The sequence below is a fragment of the Cherax quadricarinatus genome, unplaced genomic scaffold, assembly GCF_038502225.1.
Source record: "Cherax quadricarinatus isolate ZL_2023a unplaced genomic scaffold, ASM3850222v1 Contig43, whole genome shotgun sequence".
Taxonomy (NCBI): Eukaryota; Metazoa; Arthropoda; class Malacostraca; order Decapoda; family Parastacidae; genus Cherax; species Cherax quadricarinatus.
Genome location: NW_027195069.1, coordinates 334,783 through 354,410, shown reverse-complemented (window position 1 = coordinate 354,410; position 19,628 = coordinate 334,783). Strand labels below are relative to the sequence as shown.

Sequence of the window (19,628 nt, the reverse complement as noted above, 5' to 3'; positions counted from 1 at the left end):
ATTCACTGGAGATCTCTAAGCTTTTAGAATCGCGTTTTTTGTAACAAATGGGGGCCTGTCCGGGATGCTCTTGATCCAAGGTGTTGGAGAAATTGTCCAGTTTGACATACTAGTACTTCTATGATCAAACACTTTGAGTACTTTCCTAATCTGAAGACTTTGAGTTTAGTCTTGTACAACATACCAGGTGGATGTATGTACTTGACTGAGTCTCTTGATCCAAGGAGATGGAAATACTGTTTATGAGTTCTAGCTCTAAGACAACTAACACTAAAATTCCTATTAGGATTATAGTTTCCCATAATCACTCTCTCGTAGTACAATTATTTTCGTGATGTATGCCAAAGTGAAACAGTTAATTGATACTCTGACTTTGTCTGAGTTAAGTACATTAAAACTTCAGACGTGTTGGCAAGTAGCCAAGTATCTCGGTGTGACGTATAACAGGAATTACACAGCTGAAACTGTCAGAGCATTAATTAAAGATATATTGTTTCCTGCTCATACAGAGATGTCTGATTATGATTCAGATTCAGAAAGCCTAGTGTCACAATTAGGAAGTATGGCTCTATTTGAAGTTGAAGAAAGAGCAACTAAGGCAGAAGTGAGCCTAGTGTCTGAGCCTAGTGTAGCTCAGTTCTCGCTCACGCCTTCCCTCACTGACACATTAGTACAGAGTATAGCTGGTAGTATGACACAGCCTAATACTAGTACAGTGTATGCTACACCTGTATCTACTTATCCTAGACCAGATCTAGACTCTCTAGAGACGGCTGGACGAAGTGTCCGACCTAAGGACCGTCCAGACCATGTTAATTTCCCTACTCCTCCATTACCCACTGGTCCTATCTCTCAGGAACAGTTTGAGAGGTTTGAACGCCTCCTTATGTTGCAGACTGCACAAATAGAGGCACAGAGGAAATTGAACGAAGAAGATTTCCAAAGAGAAAATGTTCGTCTGTTAAGACAACAGACTGATAGATCACAGGACACATTTAATGTGCAGAAAGCTGCATCCATGGTTCCTAAGTTTTTTGAAAGTGACTTAGACACATATTTTGATGTGTTTGAGAACCAGGCACGTGCTATGAACTGGCCACGTAAGCACTGGGCAACATTGTTGCATACTGCTTTGACGGGAAGAGCTCAAACCTGTACTGCAGCTTTGCCATTTGCCAAGTACATTAGTTATGACGCTGTCAAACAAACAATTCTAGAGACGTATAACTTGTTACCTGTAAGTTATCAAAGAGCATTTCGTACGTTACAACGACGACAAGATCAAACTTGTGTAGAGTTTGCTCGTGAGAAAAAAGTTGCATTTCAGAGGTGGTGTAGAGCTGCCAAGTGTAACAACTACGACAGTCTTGTTCAGTTGTTACTACACGAAGAGTTTAACAACTGTATGCCTGCTGACATACAAGAATATCTGATCGATCATACTACCTCAGATATTCTGGAAACTGCAGCATTAGCAGACAATTACGAGATTTCTCACAAACTTGTACGTACTAAAACACAAAGAAACAAGGTAACTAAAAATTGTCCTAGAAGTTGGCAACCTAAATCAGCTGCTCATTGCCGGCCTGATGTACCTGCTACTGTAACTTCTCGTACCTTTACCAGGAAAACTCACAATCCTGAATCTGTCTCTGTGGCTAGACAGAAATCTGGTATCGAGAAGAAGAAAGTTAAATGTACCTATTGTAACAGAAAAGGACATGCTAGAGAGTATTGCTATAAGTTAGAAAGAGATACGAGAAACAGTCGTGCGGCTGGCGCCCCCACTCAAGTCGTATCCTCTTCCGAGCAACAAAGGCACCAAAATCCTAGCAATTCCTCTTATCCTACTGTTTTAGATAATGTTACTCAGGATAGATGACTAGCGTCAGAAAGTGTATCTGACGAAAAGATTCGTTCAGCGATGAGTCCTTACTTTTCGAGAGATAAAGTAGGATTTGACGAATCACATCTAACTGAGATAATTTCTTTCAGAGACACTGGCAGTTATCTCACGTTATTAAGAGAAGATGTACTGCCCATAACTGACGATACCTATTGCAAGATAGATGTATTGTTAGAAGCCTATGGAGGGGCTGTTATAAAAGTGCCTCTGCACAAAGTTTATATTGAAACAAGCTATTATACTGGTTATATTTCAGTGGGTATATCCAGTGGTGTATTTCCCATCAGGTCAGTGGACTTGTTGATAGGGAACGATATCCTTCATGCTGGTATATGTAAAGAACCACTTGTGATTGATAATAACACTGATGATAATTATGCCATTGAAGCTTGTAGAGAGAAACCTATTTTATTTCCTCTCAGCGCAATTACTAGAGCTATGTCAAAGATTCAACAACCATCCTTGTCTCCTGTTGAGTTAGTGGATGACAATGATTTGGGGTTGAATATGTTGTTTAGTGACGCTCTGCGCCCAGGATCATTAACACTAACTCCCCCCGGTCATCAACCTAGTCAGGACACAACTGACGTTAAATTTCTAACTCATGATGATTTAATCAAGGATCAGTTTGTTGATCAGTCACTGGAAAGACTGAGAGATATAGCAGTTACTGAGAGTGAAGCAAAGGATCTCGATAATTGTTACTATTATAGTAACGGTGTACTGATGGAGAAAAATACATGTAAGTTGTCAGCTGATAGTGTTTCCACCACAGTCAAGCATCTAGTAGTGTTACCAGTTACATTTCGTGAACAAGCCATTGATTTTGCTCACAATAGTCCCATAGGAGGACATTTGGGTGTCAAGAAGACACTCGGTAAACTGGCAAAACATTTTACTTGGCCAAAGATGAAGGAAACAGTAGCTGATCATGTGCGACGTTGCCACGTGTGTCAAGTGACAGGCAAGCCAGCGCACACACCTCCACCTGCGCCTCTCATTCCTATCACCGTGCATGGTGAACCATTCTCACGTCTTATTATTGATTGTGTTGGTCCTTTGCCTAGAACCAAACTAGGAAACCAATACTTATTTACTATTATGGACGCTGCAACACGCTATCCCGAAGCTATTCCTATGAGAAAAATTAATGCTCGTGCTATTGTGAGAGCGCTGATGAAATTTTTCTCCCAGGTTGGATTGCCACGAGAGATACAATCAGATCAGGGATCTAATTTCACTTCTAAGATCTTTCGAGAAGCATTATCCCACCTAGGAATAAAGTCTGTACTTTCAACCAGTTATCATCCACAGTCACAAGGTGCTCTAGAGAGATTTCATCAGACACTGAAGTCCATGATGAGAGCTTATTGTGAACATTTTTCTAGAGACTGGGATGAGGGTATACCTTTTCTTCTGTTCGCTATGAGAGAAAGTGAGCAAGAAAGTCTCGGATTTAGTCCATTTGAATTAATATTCGGACACCAAGTGCGTGGTCCTCTCGCAGTGTTGAAAGACGTGTGGACAGGAAAATCAAATCCATCATTGAGTACTTCACCTTCATTAATGCAGCAACATTTGACAGCCGCTAGAGAGCTAGCTTCGAAAAACCTAGTTTCAGCCCAAGCTAGAATGAAGCAACATTATGACAAGCGTGCTGTCTCTCGTTCTTTTAAAGCAGGAGATAAGGTGATGGCTCGGAAATTAGTACCAGGTCATGCTCTACAAGCCAGGTATGATGGTCCCCTGGAAGTAGTGAAAAAGCTTAGCGACGTAAATTATTTGGTACGTACGCCTGGGAAAAAGAAATCTAATCATGTGTACCATGTTAACCAGCTTAAGGCATACTACGCTAGTCCTCTACCTACTACTTCTATTCTTCCTAGGACAGAGGAAGAAAACGTCAGTCTACCTGACATCTCTAGAGGTATAGAGGTTCGTTTAGAAAATTCAGTGACTCTACAATCACTAGACGATTTTCTTAGTAACCTTGGGAGTGATAAAGCTGGTGATATTAAAAACATGATTTTGCATTTCCCTGAATTGTTCGGTGATGTTCCTAAACGTTGTACTCTGGGTGTACATGACGTTGATGTACAGGGAGCATCACCCATTAAGCAATCACCATATAGGATGAGTCCAACGAAGCATAAAGCATTGAGAGAAGAGGTTGATTTTCTGTTATCTCACGGACTTATTGAGCGCAGTAAAAGTCCATGGGCATCTCCCTGTATTTTAGTGCCTAAACCTGACGGTAGTTTCAGGATGTGCACTGATTACAGGAAAGTGAACTCTGTCACCTTGCCTGATGGTTATCCTCTACCTCGCATTGACGACCTTATTGACCGTGTGTCAGGAGCCCAGTTTGTCAGCCGTTTAGATCTCTTACGAGGCTATTATCAAGTCCCGCTTACTGAACGTGCTCAAGAAATATCTGCTTTTACTGTTCAAGATGGATTGTTTAACTACCTCGTCACCCCCTTCGGCCTATGTAACGCGGCTTCTTCATTCCAACGTATAATGAACGAGTTGACCCACAACTTAGAAGGAGTAGAAGCCTACCTTGACGACTTAGTGGTGTACAGTGACGAGTGGGAACAGCACTTGACGCGTCTCAGAGCATTGTTTGAGAGACTGGCGCACTACAACTTCACTGTTAACTTAGCCAAATGTAGTTTTGGTCAAGCCAAGATTACCTATCTAGGCTTTTGTATCGGCCAAGGTGAGGTTGCTCCTATTGAGGCTAAGGTTCGTGCAATTTCTGAATTTCCAGTGCCACAGGATAGGAAAGGAGTACAGAGATTCCTGGGTATGGCAGGATATTATCGCAGGTTCTGTCCAAACTTTTCTCAGATTGCAGCTCCTCTCACTGAGCTTACTAGTAGCAAAGTTCAGTTCACCTGGACTAGAGATTGTTCAGACTCGTTCAAAAGGTTGAAACGTTTGCTATCCTCTGCTCCTGTGTTGAAAAGTCCTAATTTCAATCTTCCCTTCTTTTTACATATAGATGCGAGTGGTTATGCAGTGGGCGCTGTGCTGCTCCAACAGTCAACATCCACTGATATTCTCCATCCTATATGTTACTATTCATCTAAGCTTAAACGACACCAGAAAAATTATGCCACTATTGAGAAAGAGGCTCTAGCTCTTGTGGTGTCCTTGGAACATTTTGACGTGTATTTGGGCACTTCCCCATTTAAAATTAACGTTTTTTCTGACCACAATCCACTCACTTATATAAACACTATGAAAAGTAAAAATGCTAGGATCATGAGGTGGGCCCTCAGAATCCAACCTTATTCTATTAGTATAAAACACATAAGTGGTCATTGTAATGTAATTGCTGACGCTCTGTCACGTCCTTAATAATTATCAGTTACATTAAATTAACGTAATTTTATGCCCAAATACCTTTTGTTACTTGCTATGTCAAATTCAGTAAAGTAACTTAATCCCTCCAGCCCATATTAACTATATATACTCATGTCATGTCTAATTATTATATTTATGTATTCACAGTATTGTTGTGTGAGGAGGAGACAAGCTGAGTGTTGAGTGGGTAGTGTGGTGCGGGTGATGTACTGCGCGTGACGCAACACTGTCCTGCCGCAGACCCCCCCCCACCCACTACACACCTTAAGCTGTTTCATACTCAGATGTTCATACTGCCTAGCATTCCACAACCACTACTTAAGAGTGGAATGCAGTCTCCTCTACTATGATCGAGCCTCAACGTGCCCTCCTTGTCAGCGCTATCCTGTCTCTACACTGATGTACATAACCACGAGTATGCAGAGATACGATACTGTGTACTGCCCTAGTACTAGGGGCATATCCTAGTGACGGACGCTGTGAAATTGTAGAGGTGCTTGGCACAAGAGAGACTTTGATTAATATTTATATTAAATTGTATTGATATGAGTAATCAGTAATAATGTGAAAGACATTAATGCAACTCCTAGTGCAACCGTTTGTCGTGCTAGGGGGGGGGGGTGTTGCAACCCCTGAATGGGTTACAATGATTATTATGTATATATATATAATGTATATTACCTTTTCATAGAATTTTATATTGCTTATATTTGCGATAATAGCTAAATCGCAAATGTATTGCCTTATATTGTTATTTGACGTAGCCTATGTTGTTAGGATGTACATATGTGCTCAGTTCAAGCCTTGATTGTCAAACTACTGTAATTATCGCTTGTCGCTCGTTATACTGCCGGCTTCTGAGCTGTGCTGTCCACGGGGCTATCACGTGATCGAGGGGGGGTGTCCTCACCTCTCGTGAAGTATTCAGTCTGCTCTAGACTCGCTTGGTGGTTGGACAGATTGTCTGTCTCATTATTCTTGTTAGTTCTGTAGAACTCTGTTCACAGAACATTGTATAGACTTAGTGATTTTCGACGTTGTACTGAGGTTGTGTGTCGCTTAGACACTCTGAACATCTCAGGTCCTTAGCTATAGCTTCTGACCTAATTTTGTACTGGTTTCTGTGTATTGTCACAGTCGGGTTTTTCCTATGCTGAACTTAGATTCAGTAGTATGGGAGTTTTGTAACTTTTGTGGAGGATCTGCTGATGGTCCCTACTTAGTGTCGTTATATTATCTCCTTGATCCTGATTGTGTCGCAGTCGCTTGTTATATGGCTATTGGGCTTAGCATTCTTTTCATTGTTCAAGCAGACTGTTCTGGTTGCCAGTCGGTCAAGAAGTTAGTTTATTAGAGGACTTTGTCAGTCACTTGTTTAAGTCTAGTCGAGTCGTGAGACATAGCGAACTACTTAGAGCACTTACACACATACACAAACTTACTTGTACATATTTGTAATATCTTATTAAATGTTAATGTACCAGACGGTACTTAAGAATTATAAATGTGATATGTGCTTTCAGCACAATAATATTGAACTCGAGAGATTGATTTTATTTTGATTGCTGTGATTAATTTAATTTGATAATATACCTCTAGACTTAATAAATTTATTAAATTTTAATTTCTCTAGTTAGTAGCCTACCAGTTGTAATCCTGAAGCACTATTGAATAATACTGAATTTTAATGGATAATTGGACAAGGATACTGACTACTTGTTACGAAAACCCAGTAACAGGCTGGATGCTAGAAGGGCAGTCCTTTCTAGTATTCACTGGAGATCTCTAAGCTTTTAGAATCGCGTTTTTTGTAACAGGGCGTAGGGAGACACTGGTCAGAGAAATAGCAAGCATCGAACTTAAGCTAAAAGAATCCTTTAGGAGTCAGGAATCGCGGGAAGAACTAAAAGCCATAAATGAAATCGAAAGAAACCCAAAGTATTTCTTCTCCTATGCCAAATCAAAATCGAGAACAACGTCCAGTATTGGGCCCCTACTTAAACAAGATGGGTCCTACACAGATGACAGCAAGGAAATGAGTGAGCTACTCAAGTCCCAATATGACTCAGTTTTTAGCAAGCCGCTAACCAGACTGAGAGTCGAAGATCAAAATTAATTTTTTATGAGAGAGCCACAAAATTTGATTAACACAAGCCTATCCGATGTTATCCTGACGCCAAATGACTTCGAACAGGCGATAAATGACATGCCCATGCACTCTGTCCCAGGGCCAGACTCATGGAACTCTGTGTTCATCAAGAACTGCAAGAAGCCCCTATCACGAGCCTTTTCCATCCTATGGAGAGGGAGCATGGACATGGGGGTCGTCCCACAGTTATTAAAAACAACAGACATAGCCCCACTCCACAAAGGGGGCAGTAAAGCAACAGCAAAGAACTACAGACCAATAGCACTAACATCCCATATCATAAAAATCTTTGAAAGGGTCCTAAGAAGCAAGATCACCACCCATCTAGAAACCCATCAGTTACACAACCCAGGGCAACATGGGTTTAGAACAGGTCGCTCCTGTCTGTCTCAACTATTGGATCACTACGACAAGGTCCTAAATGCACTATAAGACAAAAAGAATGCAGATGTAATATATACAGACTTTGCAAAAGCCTTCGACAAGTGTGACCATGGCGTAATAGCGCACAAAATGCGTGCTAGAGGAATAACAGGAAAAGTCGGTCGATGGATCTATAATTTCCTCACTAATAGAACACAGAGAGTAGTCGTCAACAGAGTAAAGTCCGAGGCAGCTACGGTGAAAAGCTCTGTTCCACAAGGCACAGTACTCGCTCCCATCTTGTTCCTCATCCTCATATCCGACATAGACAAGGATGTCAGCCACAGCACCGTGTCTTCCTTTGCAGATGACACCCGAATCTGCATGACAGTGTCTTCCATTGCAGACACTGCAAGGCTCCAGGCGGACATCAACCAAATCTTTCAGTGGGCTGCAGAAAACAATATGAAGTTCAACGATGAGAAATTTCAATTACTCAGATATGGTAAACATGAGGAAAATAAATCTTCATCAGAGTACAAAACAAATTCTGGCCACAAAATAGAGCGAAACACCAACGTCAAAGACCTGGGAGTGATCATGTCGGAGGATCTCACCTTCAAGGACCATAACGTTGCATCAATCGCATCTGCTAGAAAAATGACAGGATGGATAATGAGAACCTTCAAAACTAGGGAGGCCAAGCCCATGATGACACTCTTCAGGTCACTTGTTCTATCTAGGCTGGAGTATTGCTGCACACTAACAGCACCTTTCAAGGCAGGTGAAATTGCCGACCTAGAGAATGTACAGAGAACTTTCACGGTGCGCATAACGGAGATAAAACACCTCAATTACTGGGAGCGCTTGAGGTTCCTAAACCTGTATTCCCTGGAACGCAGGAGGGAGAGATACATGATTATATACACCTGGAAAATCCTAGAGGGACTAGTACCGAACATGCACACGAAAATCACTCACTACGAAAGCAAAAGACTTGGCAGACGATGCACCATCCCCCCAATGAAAAGCAGGGGTGTCACTAGCACGTTAAAAGACCATACAATAAGTGTCAGGGGCCCGAGACTGTTCAACTGCCTCCCAGCACACATAAGGGGGATTACCAACAGACCCCTGGCAGTCTTCAAGCTGGCACTGGACAAGCACCTAAAGTCAGTTCCTGATCAGCCCGGCTTTGGCTCGTACGTTGGTTTGCGTGCAGCCAGCAGCAACAGCCTGGTTGATCAGGCTCTGATCCACCAGGAGGCCTGGTCACAGACCGGGCCGCGGGGGCGTTGACCCCCGGAACTCTCTCCAGGTAAACTCCAGGTAAACACCAGCGTGCAGGTGATGGCAGTAGTTGCCGCTACACACCAGCGTGCAGGTGATGGCAGTAGTTGCCGCTACACACCAGCGTGCAGGTGATGGCAGTAGCTGCCGCTACACACCAGCGTGCAGGTGATGGCAGTAGCTGCCGTTACACACCAGCGTACAGGTGATGGCAGTAGCTGCCGCTACACACCAGCGTGCAGGTGATGGCAGTAGCTGCCGCTACACACCAGCGTACAGGTGATGGCAGTAGCTGCCGCTACACACCAGCGTCCAGGTAATGGCAGTAGCTGCCGCTACAAGCCAGCGTCCAGGTGATGGCAGTAGCTGCCGCTAGAAGCCAGAGTCCAGGTGATGGTAGTAGCTGCCGCTACAAGCCAGCGTCCAGGTGATGGCAGTAGCTGCCGCTAGAAGCCAGCGTCCAGGTGATGGCAGTAGCTGCCGCTACAAGCCAGCGTCCAGGTGATGGCAGTAGCTGCCGCTACAAGCCAGCGTGCAGGTGATGGCAGTAGCTGCCGCTACACACCAGCGTGCAGGTGATGGCAGTAGCTGCCGCTACACACCAGCGTGCAGGTGATGGCAGTAGCTGCCGCTACACACCAGCGTGCAGGTGATGGCAGTAGCTGCCGCTACACACCAGCGTGCACGTGATGGGAGCACCTGCCGCTACACACCAGCGTGCAGGTGATGGCAGTAGCTGCCGCTACACACCAGCGTGCAGGTGATGGCAGTAGTTGCCGCTACACACCAGCGTGCAGGTGATGGCAGCAGCTGCCGCTGCACACCAGCGTGCAGGTGATGGCAGTAGCTGCCGGTACACACCAGCGTGCAGGTGATGGCAGTAGCTGCCACTACACACCAGCGTGCAGGTGATGGCAGTAGCTGCCGCTACACACCAGCGTGCAGGTGATGGCAGCACCTGCCGCTACACACCAGCGTGCAGGTGATGGCAGTAGCTGCCGCTACACACCAGCGTGCAGGTGATGGCAGTAGTTGCCGCTACACACCAGCGTGCAGGTGATGGCAGTAGCTGCCGCTACACACCAGCGTGCAGGTGATGGCAGTAGCTGCCGCTACACACAAGCGTGCAGGTGATGGCAGTAGTTGCCGCTACACACCAGCGTGCGGGTGATGGCAGTAGTTGCCGCTACACACCAGCGTGCAGGTGATGGCAGTAGCTGCCGCTACACACCAGCGTGCAGGTGATGGCAGTAGCTGCCGCTACACACCAGCGTGCACGTGATGGGAGCACCTGCCGCTACACACCAGCGTGCAGGTGATGGCAGTAGCTGCCGCTACACACCAGCGTGCAGGTGATGGCAGTAGTTGCCGCTACACACCAGCGTGCAGGTGATGGCAGCAGCTGCCGCTGCACACCAGCGTGCAGGTGATGGCAGTAGCTGCCGCTACACACCAGCGTGCAGGTGATGGCAGTAGCTGCCACTACACACCAGCGTGCAGGTGATGGCAGTAGCTGCCGCTACACACCAGCGTGCAGGTGATGGCAGCACCTGCCGCTACACACCAGCGTGCAGGTGATGGCAGTAGCTGCCGCTACACACCAGCGTGCAGGTGATGGCAGTAGTTGCCGCTACACACCAGCGTGCAGGTGATGGCAGTAGCTGCCGCTACACACCAGCGTGCAGGTGATGGCAGTAGCTGCCGCTACACACAAGCGTGCAGGTGATGGCAGTAGTTGCCGCTACACACCAGCGTGCGGGTGATGGCAGTAGTTGCCGCTACACACCAGCGTGCAGGTGATGGCAGTAGCTGCCGCTACAGACCAGCGTCCAGGTGATGGCAGTAGCTGCCGGTACACACCAGCGTGCAGGTGATGGCAGTAGCTGCCGCTACACACCAGCGTGCAGGTGATGGCAGTAGCTGACGCTACAGAGCAGCGTCCAGGTGATGGCAGTAGCTGCCGCTGCAAGCCAGCGTGCAGGTGATGGCAGTAGCTGCCGCTACAGACCAGCGTGCAGGTGATTGCAGTAGCTGCCGCTACAGACCAGCGTGCAGGTGATGGCAGTAGCTGCCGCTACAGACCAGCGTGCAGGTGATGGCAGTAGTTGCCGCTACAGGCCAGCGTCCAGGTGATGGCAGTAGTTGCCGCTACAGGCCAGCGTCCAGGTGATGGCAGTAGCTGCCGCTACACACCAGCGTCCAGGTGATGGCAGTAGCTGCCGCTACACACCAGCGTCCAGGTGATGGCAGTAGTTGCCGCTACAGGCCAGCGTCCAGGTGATGGCAATAGCTGCCGCTACAGACCAGCGTCCAGGTGATGGCAGTAGCTGCCGCTACAGACCAGCGTCCAGGTGATGGCAGTACCTTCCGCTACAAGCCAGCGTCCAGGTGATGGCAGTAGCTGCCGCTACAGATCAGCGTCCAGGTGATGGCAGTAGCTGCCGCTACAGACCAGCGTCCAGGTGATGGCAGTAGCTGCCGCTACAGACCAGCGTCCAGGTGATGGCAGTAGCTGCCACTACAGACCAGCGGCCTGGTGATGGCAGTAGCTGCCCCTACACACCAGCGTCCAGGTGATGGCAGTAGCTGCCGCTACACACCAGCGTCCAGGTGATGGCAGTAGCTGCCGCTACACACCAGCGTCCAGGTGATGGCAGTAGCTGCAGCTACAAGCCAGAGTCCTGGTGATGGCAGTAGCTGCCGCTACACACCAGCGTCCAGGTGATGGCAGTAGCTGCCGCTAGAAGCCATCGTCCAGGTGATGGCAGTAGCTGCCGCTACAAGCCAGCGTCCAGGTGATGGCAGTAGCTGCCGCTACAAGCCAGCGTCCAGGTGATGGCAGTAGCTGCCGCTACAGACCAGCGTCAAGGTGATGGCAGTAGCTGCCGCTACAGACCAGCGTCCAGGTGATGGCAGTACCTGCCGCTACAGACCAGCGTCCAGATATGAGGTTGTACCAGTGTTCAGACCTGATATTGTACCACAGTGTCCAGACCAGATGTTGTACCACAGTGTCCAGACTTGATGGTGTACCATAGTGTCCAAACCTGTGGTACAACCACAGTGTCTGGTGTCCATAGTGTCCATAGTGTCCAGACCTGTGATTGTACTACAGTTTTTAGACCTAAGGTTGTACCACAGTGTCCAGCTGCAGATGTATGATCTTGTTATGTAATATAGACTCTCGCACCTTCCCTCGCTGTTCCAGTAAGTCACTCCTGGACCTGGTCAGCGGTCCACTTGCTCGAATTTCTTAGCTACGCTGGACAACAAAGTTACCGGACTTAATCTCTGCCAACACAGCCTCGGTCAGTAGCGGGATTTTCAGGGAGAAGAAAGAGTCCCCAAACATCATACATAGTTAAGATGATAGAAGTAACTCGTAAATCATGGTTGCATCATGACGAAGATACCTACATAACATCGTTGTCATTTCGTTTGGAGGGTAAGAACAACAGAGATTATTTCCATATATTTCTATGCATTTCCACCATGTATTTTCACAACCAACTGATCTTCAGATCATCAGTTGATGATCAGGTGATGATATTCCTCAAGAAGGATAGGTTGCAGTGCTTCTGAGTGGTCAGTCAGATCAGTTGGTTGTAAAAACACTCAGAAGCGCCGCAACCTATCCTTCTTGAGGAACATCGTCACATCTTGTTTAGAAAGACACGTAAGCTAACACCAGGACATATTTTTTTGAAAACGTTCCGGTTGTGGGACCTTGATCACGTCCGACATACAGAGGTTAAAAAGACTTTATGTGGGTAGAAAGTGAGGTGTGGATGACAACGGTGACCTGAATAATGCCATCACGTCTGCAACTTTCTCATAAGTTTTGAATACAGTCATGTTTTTCTCAGCTCATTGCGACACTGACCAGAATTTTCGGCCAAGCAAATAAAACTTTGTAAAATAATTTGCCATAGTTGGAAGGCGAGGCTGTGAGCCCCCATATCCTTGTTGCATAACTTGCCAGCAAGCACAAGGTCTCTACAATGCCCTCAACAATCACTCAACTCCCTACCTTTACCTCAGACAATCTAGAACTACCTATATAACCTCCAACGGCCTTTAAAAATGTCCATAGGCACTTGAAGCCCTCCTTGGTGAAGCATTAACTTACTTTACTATTCAGAACTAGCTTACTTCAGCTCCGCTAGTCAGCAGTGCAAAATTAATAGTTTTTATGAGGTTTTAAGCCTATCGACTACATGAAGGTCATTAATGCTGCACGTAACGTGTTCACCTCTTGTCAAAAATGCATTAATCACTTAAATGGGGGGTTAAAAATAACGTCTGAGCGTATATACACCTTGAGATACACCCCCCCTGGTGTGGAGACCTTGTGTGCCGGGTCTACACTGTGTGCTCCCTCCTGGCCCGCCTCTCTATCTTAGTTATCACTAGTGAGATGCTTCTGTGCTCTATTAAAATACGATGATAAATATTATGCATGAAAGTAGCGACTTGTGTAATTTTTATAGCAAAGATTTTTATTACGATTCACTGTGATTCTTTGGAGGTTATATATTGCCTATTCATCCTTCTGTGTACTGGACTAATGAAGCCATTGTGAGGCGACACGTTTCCTCAGTGAAAATGCCTAAGTGTTGCATAAATGTCTAATTTATCAACTTGTCGGTTCTCTAAACCATTTATCTCTACAGTTCTGTTTATCCTTTCTAGCAGGCAAGAATATTGATAAAAAAAATACAATAATATATTGGCCATTTTTGCTTTGGGATCTAACATTTGTTTCTAAATTCTACATAACTAAATTATTCTGGGTCAACCAACATTATTTGGTTATGTAGAAGCTTGAAGCTTCTGCAGGTGCCAGTGTGCAGAGCAAGGTTGCAACAAGCTTGCACCACAAGAGTCCAGTCTTCCGGGGTAGGTTTTAACTTACTCTTTGCGTCGGCGGGACATGAAGATGGAAGGAGGTCTTTCTTGAAGGTAGTGTGAGGTACAGTGGTGGTGGTGGGGGGCGGTGCTCCCTCACAACTCAAACTACATACAGTGAGGAGTACTGGTGGGGTCCTCCCTCACAGCTCCTCCTCACACTAAACACTGGAGTGGCCTGGCGCCTTCGCTCCCACCAGCGGATGTGACGACATATCCTTCACGTAGATATGAAAAGGCCTAGCACCGTCACTTGTTTTGAAGTATGTGCCTGCTGGTTTTTGCATTGTCCTTAAGGCGGATCTTGCGAGAGATGAAGAGGTGGAAGATAAAAGAGAGGTGAGGTGAGGAGTGAGGTGAGAGATGTGCAGCAGCAGAGTACATGTTCTTGCTGAGAGGTATATACTGAGTCAACCTTATCTGCCGGATGCTGTCTTCACTGCCACGGCACCAGCCAAGTGCACTCCATGTTTCATACATTTGATGTATCACCTACTGTAGTTCTCTTGGTATATACCTCAGCAAGCACAACCCTCTCGTCTTCCACTTGGTGAAAGACGTAATAAATGCGTATCACGAGATTTATTCTCGATGACGTGTTGATACAATATTTTGCTACACCTGGCTGGGCCCATTCATACATAACGACGTAGTTGTGAGCGTCGCAGATATACCACACTCTCAAGGACCTCAACTTCTGTATTTTAGTATTCATTTTTACCAAACGTTGTGTGCATGGAATCACACACTTATTGTGGACGAGGTTTATCATTTTATATGACTTAGTGTAGATATATCAGATAGGCGAGGTAAGCTTCAGCTGAGTGAATATAGAAGAGTGCCTTACAGGCTTTGAGTACCGTTCACTGCCTTGTACACAGGTCATGAGGGCCGCGGCCAGTGTGTTAACCACTCGGCCGAGTGATTAACACACTGGCCTGTCAGGTTCAGAACTCACTGGCCTGTCAGGTTCAGAACTCACTGGCCATGGGTACAAGTTCTACCCGTTCTGAGATTAATGCAGCCTTGGCTTTCGTGACGTGGATGTAGGCGCAGCAAAACCAATTAAACAGTCTCCTTACAGAGCTCATCACATGGTATACTTCAGCGACTTGATAGACGTTCCTGACAGCTGGGATGAACACAACTCCCGTCTTTGGGAATTCTTTGAACTTAAATCGTTCCAGTTAATGGCAAATCTTAGCAAATTAACCTTTGATAGTTCCACAGTCATCTTTCTGAGTCTTATGATGGGACAAGGGAAAATAGCGCCCCAGAAAATGCTAATATACTGGCTATGATATGGGATGTTAGCGCTTTCGGTCTGTAGTTCCTTGCTAGTGCTTTACTGGCCTCTGTGTGGAGCGGGGTTATGTCTGTTGCTTTTAGCAGCTGTGGTACGACCCCCGTGTCCATGCTTCTTCTCCATTTATCTCCTTTTCGAAGTCATGTGGTGTTAGGATAATATCAGACAATTTTGAATCTACCAAATTCTGAGTCTTGGTCATAATAAACTTCATTTGGGTCTTCGACTCTTAGTCTGGTTAGTGGTTTCCTAAAAACTGAATCATACTGGCACTTGAGAAACTCATTCATTTCCTTGTTGTCACCTGCGTAAGACCCATCTCGTCTAAGCTGTGGCCCAGTACTGTATTTTGTTCTCCACTTAAATTTGGCATAAGAAAAGAAATATTTTGGGTTTCTTTAAATTTCATTTATGGTTTTTAGTTCTTCCTGCGTTTCTTGACTCTTGTAAGATTCCTTTAGCTTAAGTTCGATGCTTGATGTTTCTCTGACCAGTGTCTCCCTTCATACTACAGAAATATTGGTCTCTTTTAGCCGCTCTGTTATTCTTTGCCTTCGCCTGTATTGGGGGCGCCTTTCTCTTTCTAGTTTACATCTTCTCTTCGTTTTCTTTAAAGAAATATACCTTGAGCATACCTCGATTGCCACAGAGTTAATTTGTTCTAGACATAGGTTTGAATCCTTGTTGCTTAGAATATCGTCCCAGTTTATATCATTTACGACCTGGTTTACATGGTCTCACCTTATGTTTTTGTTAATGAGGTTGAATTTGGTGAAGGCTCCCTCGTGACTGATCACATTTTGTTGATCTGAGGCCCCGAACCTCTGTTATGTTGTGATCTGAGAATATTGTTTTTGATATGGTAATATTTCGTATCAGATTATCGTTAGTGAAGATGAGGTCCAGTGTATTCTCCTATCTTGTTGGCTCTATTATTTGCTGGTTTGAGGAGAATCTGGTGCAGAGATTTAAAAGCTCGTGTGTGTGGGAGTTTTCATCTGAGCTGCCTCCTGGGGTTATCTCTGCTACAGTATTATTTGTTATATTCCTCCGTTTTAGGTGCCTTAGGTTGAAAACCCCCAGAAGCAAGATGTTTGGGGCAGGAGATGGAAGATTTTCCAGACAGTGGTCTATTTTCAGAAGCTGTTCCTGGAACTGTTGGGAAGTTACATCCGGAGGCTTGTATACAGCCACAATGACAAAGTTATGGTTCTCGATCTTTGCTACCAAAACTTCAACTACATCATTTGAGGCATTTAGCAGTTCTGAACAAATAAGTGACTCTGCAATATACAGGCCAATCCTCCCCTTTTGCCTGTTAACTCTGTCGCATCTGTATAGGTTGTAACCCGGGATCCATATTTCATTGTCCAAGTGATCCTTTATGTGGGTCTCTGTGAAAGCCGCGAACATTGCATTTGCCTCTGCAAGCAGTCCACGGATGAAAGGTGTTTTGTTGTTCGTTGCTGGCTTTAGACCCTGTATATTTGCAAAGATGAATGTCGTCTGATTGGTGGTATTGGTGGTATGGGGGAGGGGGGTATTTTTTCCTGGCACTAATATCTGTTGTTTGGGACTGGAGGCCATCGACTGTGATTCCACTTCAGAAATGATTGGATTTGGTATATGATTTCTGTCATTTCCTGTCAGCTTTTTTTCCTTCCTGGCGCTTAAAAAACCTCTCTCTGTTTTTCCAAATATTCCATGCCCGTAGATACCTAATGCACAGAATTTACACAGGTCTGATTTCTGTTTGTCTTGGTTTTTCGTGGCTGCATTCCCTACTGGTGCGTGTTTTCTGTCTCTTTACTGTCTTCAGCACTTGTACTAACAATGGTGCCTCCACCAGTATTTTCTGGTATTTTATCTTCACTATACATGGGGCCTCATCCTTTGTTTACCATCTCCAGTAGTATTGCTGGTCTGTAACACAGGGTTTTGCATGACCTTGTCTACACTTGTTTCCCCACTAGAGCTCCTATATGTATGTGTATGTATGTATATGTATATGTATATATATATATATATATATATATATATATATATATATATATATATATATATATATATATATATATATATATATATATATATATATATATATATATATATATATATATATAGTAGCGACCAGTGATGAGGAGGGGCCAGGAGCTAGGACTCGACCCCTGCAACCTCAACTAGGTGAGTACACACACACCGACACACACACACACACACACACACACACACACACACACACACACACACACACACACACACACACACACGTACTCATATACAACAGGCCTAGTGTCTAATCGACATGTGCCTAGGACAAAATGGTAACTAACACACACACACACACACACACACACACACACACACACACACACACACACACACACACACATATATATATATATATATATATATATATATATATATATATATATATATATATATATATATATATATATATATATATATATATATATATATATATATAATGTGTGTGTGTGTGTGTGTGTGTGTGTGTGTACTCACCTAGTTGAGGTTGCAGGAGTCGAGTCCTAGCTCCTGGCTCCTGGCCCGCTACTAGGTCACTCTCCCTGAACCGAGAACTTTATCATACTTCTGCTTAAAGCTATGTATGGATCCTGCCTCCACTACATCGCTTCCCAAACTATTCCACTTCCCAACTACTCTGTGGCTGAAAAAATACTTCCTAACATCCCTGTGATTCATCTGTGTCTTCAGCTTCCAACTGTGTCCCCTTGTTACTGTGTCCAATCTCTGGAACATCCTGTCTTTGTCCACCTTGTCAATTCCTCTCAGTATTTTGTATGTCGTTAACATGTCTTCCCTATCTCTCCTGTCCTCTAGTGTCGTCAGGTTGATTTCCCTTAACCTCTCCTCGTAGGACATACCTCTTAGCTCTGGGACTAGTCTTGTTGCCAACCTTTGCACTTTCTCTAGTTTCTTTACGTGCTTGGCTAGGTGTGGGTTCCAAACTGGTGCCGCATACCCCAATATGGGCCTAACGTACACGGTGTACAGGGTCCTGAATGATTCCTTATTAAGATGTCGGAATGCTGTTCTGAGGTTTGCTAGGCGCCCATATGCTGCAGCAGTTATTTGGTTGATGTGCGCTTCAGGAGATGTGCCTGGTGTTATACTCACCCCAAGATCTTTTTCCTTGAGTGAGGTTTGTAGTCTCTGGCCCCCTAGACTGTACTCCGTCTGCGGTCTTCTTTGCCCTTCCCCAATCTTCATGAACATTAAAATGGTATAAAATACCGACAGGTTGTTAGGTAAGACACATATGCAACAGTTAGGTATCTTTATTTCGAAACGTTTCGCCTACACAGTAGGCTTCTTCAGTCGAGTACAGAAAAGTTGATAGAAGCAGAAGAGACTTGAAGACGATGTAATCAGTCCATCACCCTTAAAGTTTTGAGGTGGTCAGTCCCTCAGTCTGGAGAAGAGCATTGTTCCAAAGTCTGAAACAATATGGAGTTGAAGTGACAGGATGGAGCCTTATATAGCACCAGGAGGTGAGACGTAGGTCACTAGTAGAACGCAGATGTTGGGAGGTCAGGTCCCTCTCAAATCCAGCCGTTCTCACTAGTAGAGGTTGTCGAAGTTGATTTCAGGTCTGTACCAAGATACCCTTGTGTTGCAGTGTCTGACAGATTGAACATTAAAATGGTATAAAATACCGACAGGTTGTTAGGTAAGACACATATGCAACAATTAGGTATCTTTATTTCGAAACGTTTCGCCTACACAGTAGGCTTCTTCAGTCGAGTACAGAAAAGTTGATAGAAGCAGAAGAGACTTGAAGACGATGTAATCAGTCCATCACCCTTAAAGTTTTGATTATACCATTTTAATGTTCAATCTGTCAGACACTGCAACACAAGGGTATCTTGGTACAGACCTGAAATCAACTTCGACAACCTCTACTAGTGAGAACGGCTGGATTTGAGAGGGACCTGACCTCCCAACATCTGCGTTCTACTAGTGACCTACGTCTCACCTCTTGGCGCTATATAAGGCTCCATCCTGTCACTTCAACTCCATATTGTTTCAGACTTTGGAACAATGCTCTTCTCCAGACTGAGGGACTGACCACCTCAAAACTTTAAGGGTGATGGACTGATTACATCGTCTTCAAGTCTCTTCTGCTTCTATCAACTTTTCTGTACTCGACTGAAGAAGCCTACTGTGTAGGCGAAACGTTTCGAAATAAAGATACCTAACTATTGCATATGTGTCTTACCTAACAATCTTCATGACTTTGCACTTGGTGGGGTTGAACTCCAGAAGCCAATTGCTGGACCAGGTTTGCA

At 45.0% G+C, this 19,628-nt stretch overlaps 1 protein-coding gene across 1 annotated transcript in view; it reads right to left on the bottom strand.

Annotated features, from left to right (window-relative positions):
• Window positions 1-14,165, bottom strand: part of LOC128692268 (mucin-22-like) — a 136,241-nt gene extending 122,076 nt beyond the window's left edge. The window contains exon 1 of the mRNA XM_070079918.1: window positions 13,996-14,165. Within this exon, the coding sequence (XP_069936019.1) occupies window positions 13,996-14,015 (20 nt within the window). The 5' untranslated portion in view covers window positions 14,016-14,165. The remainder of the gene's footprint in view (window positions 1-13,995) is intronic.
• Between the last annotated feature and the right edge of the window lie 5,463 nt (window positions 14,166-19,628).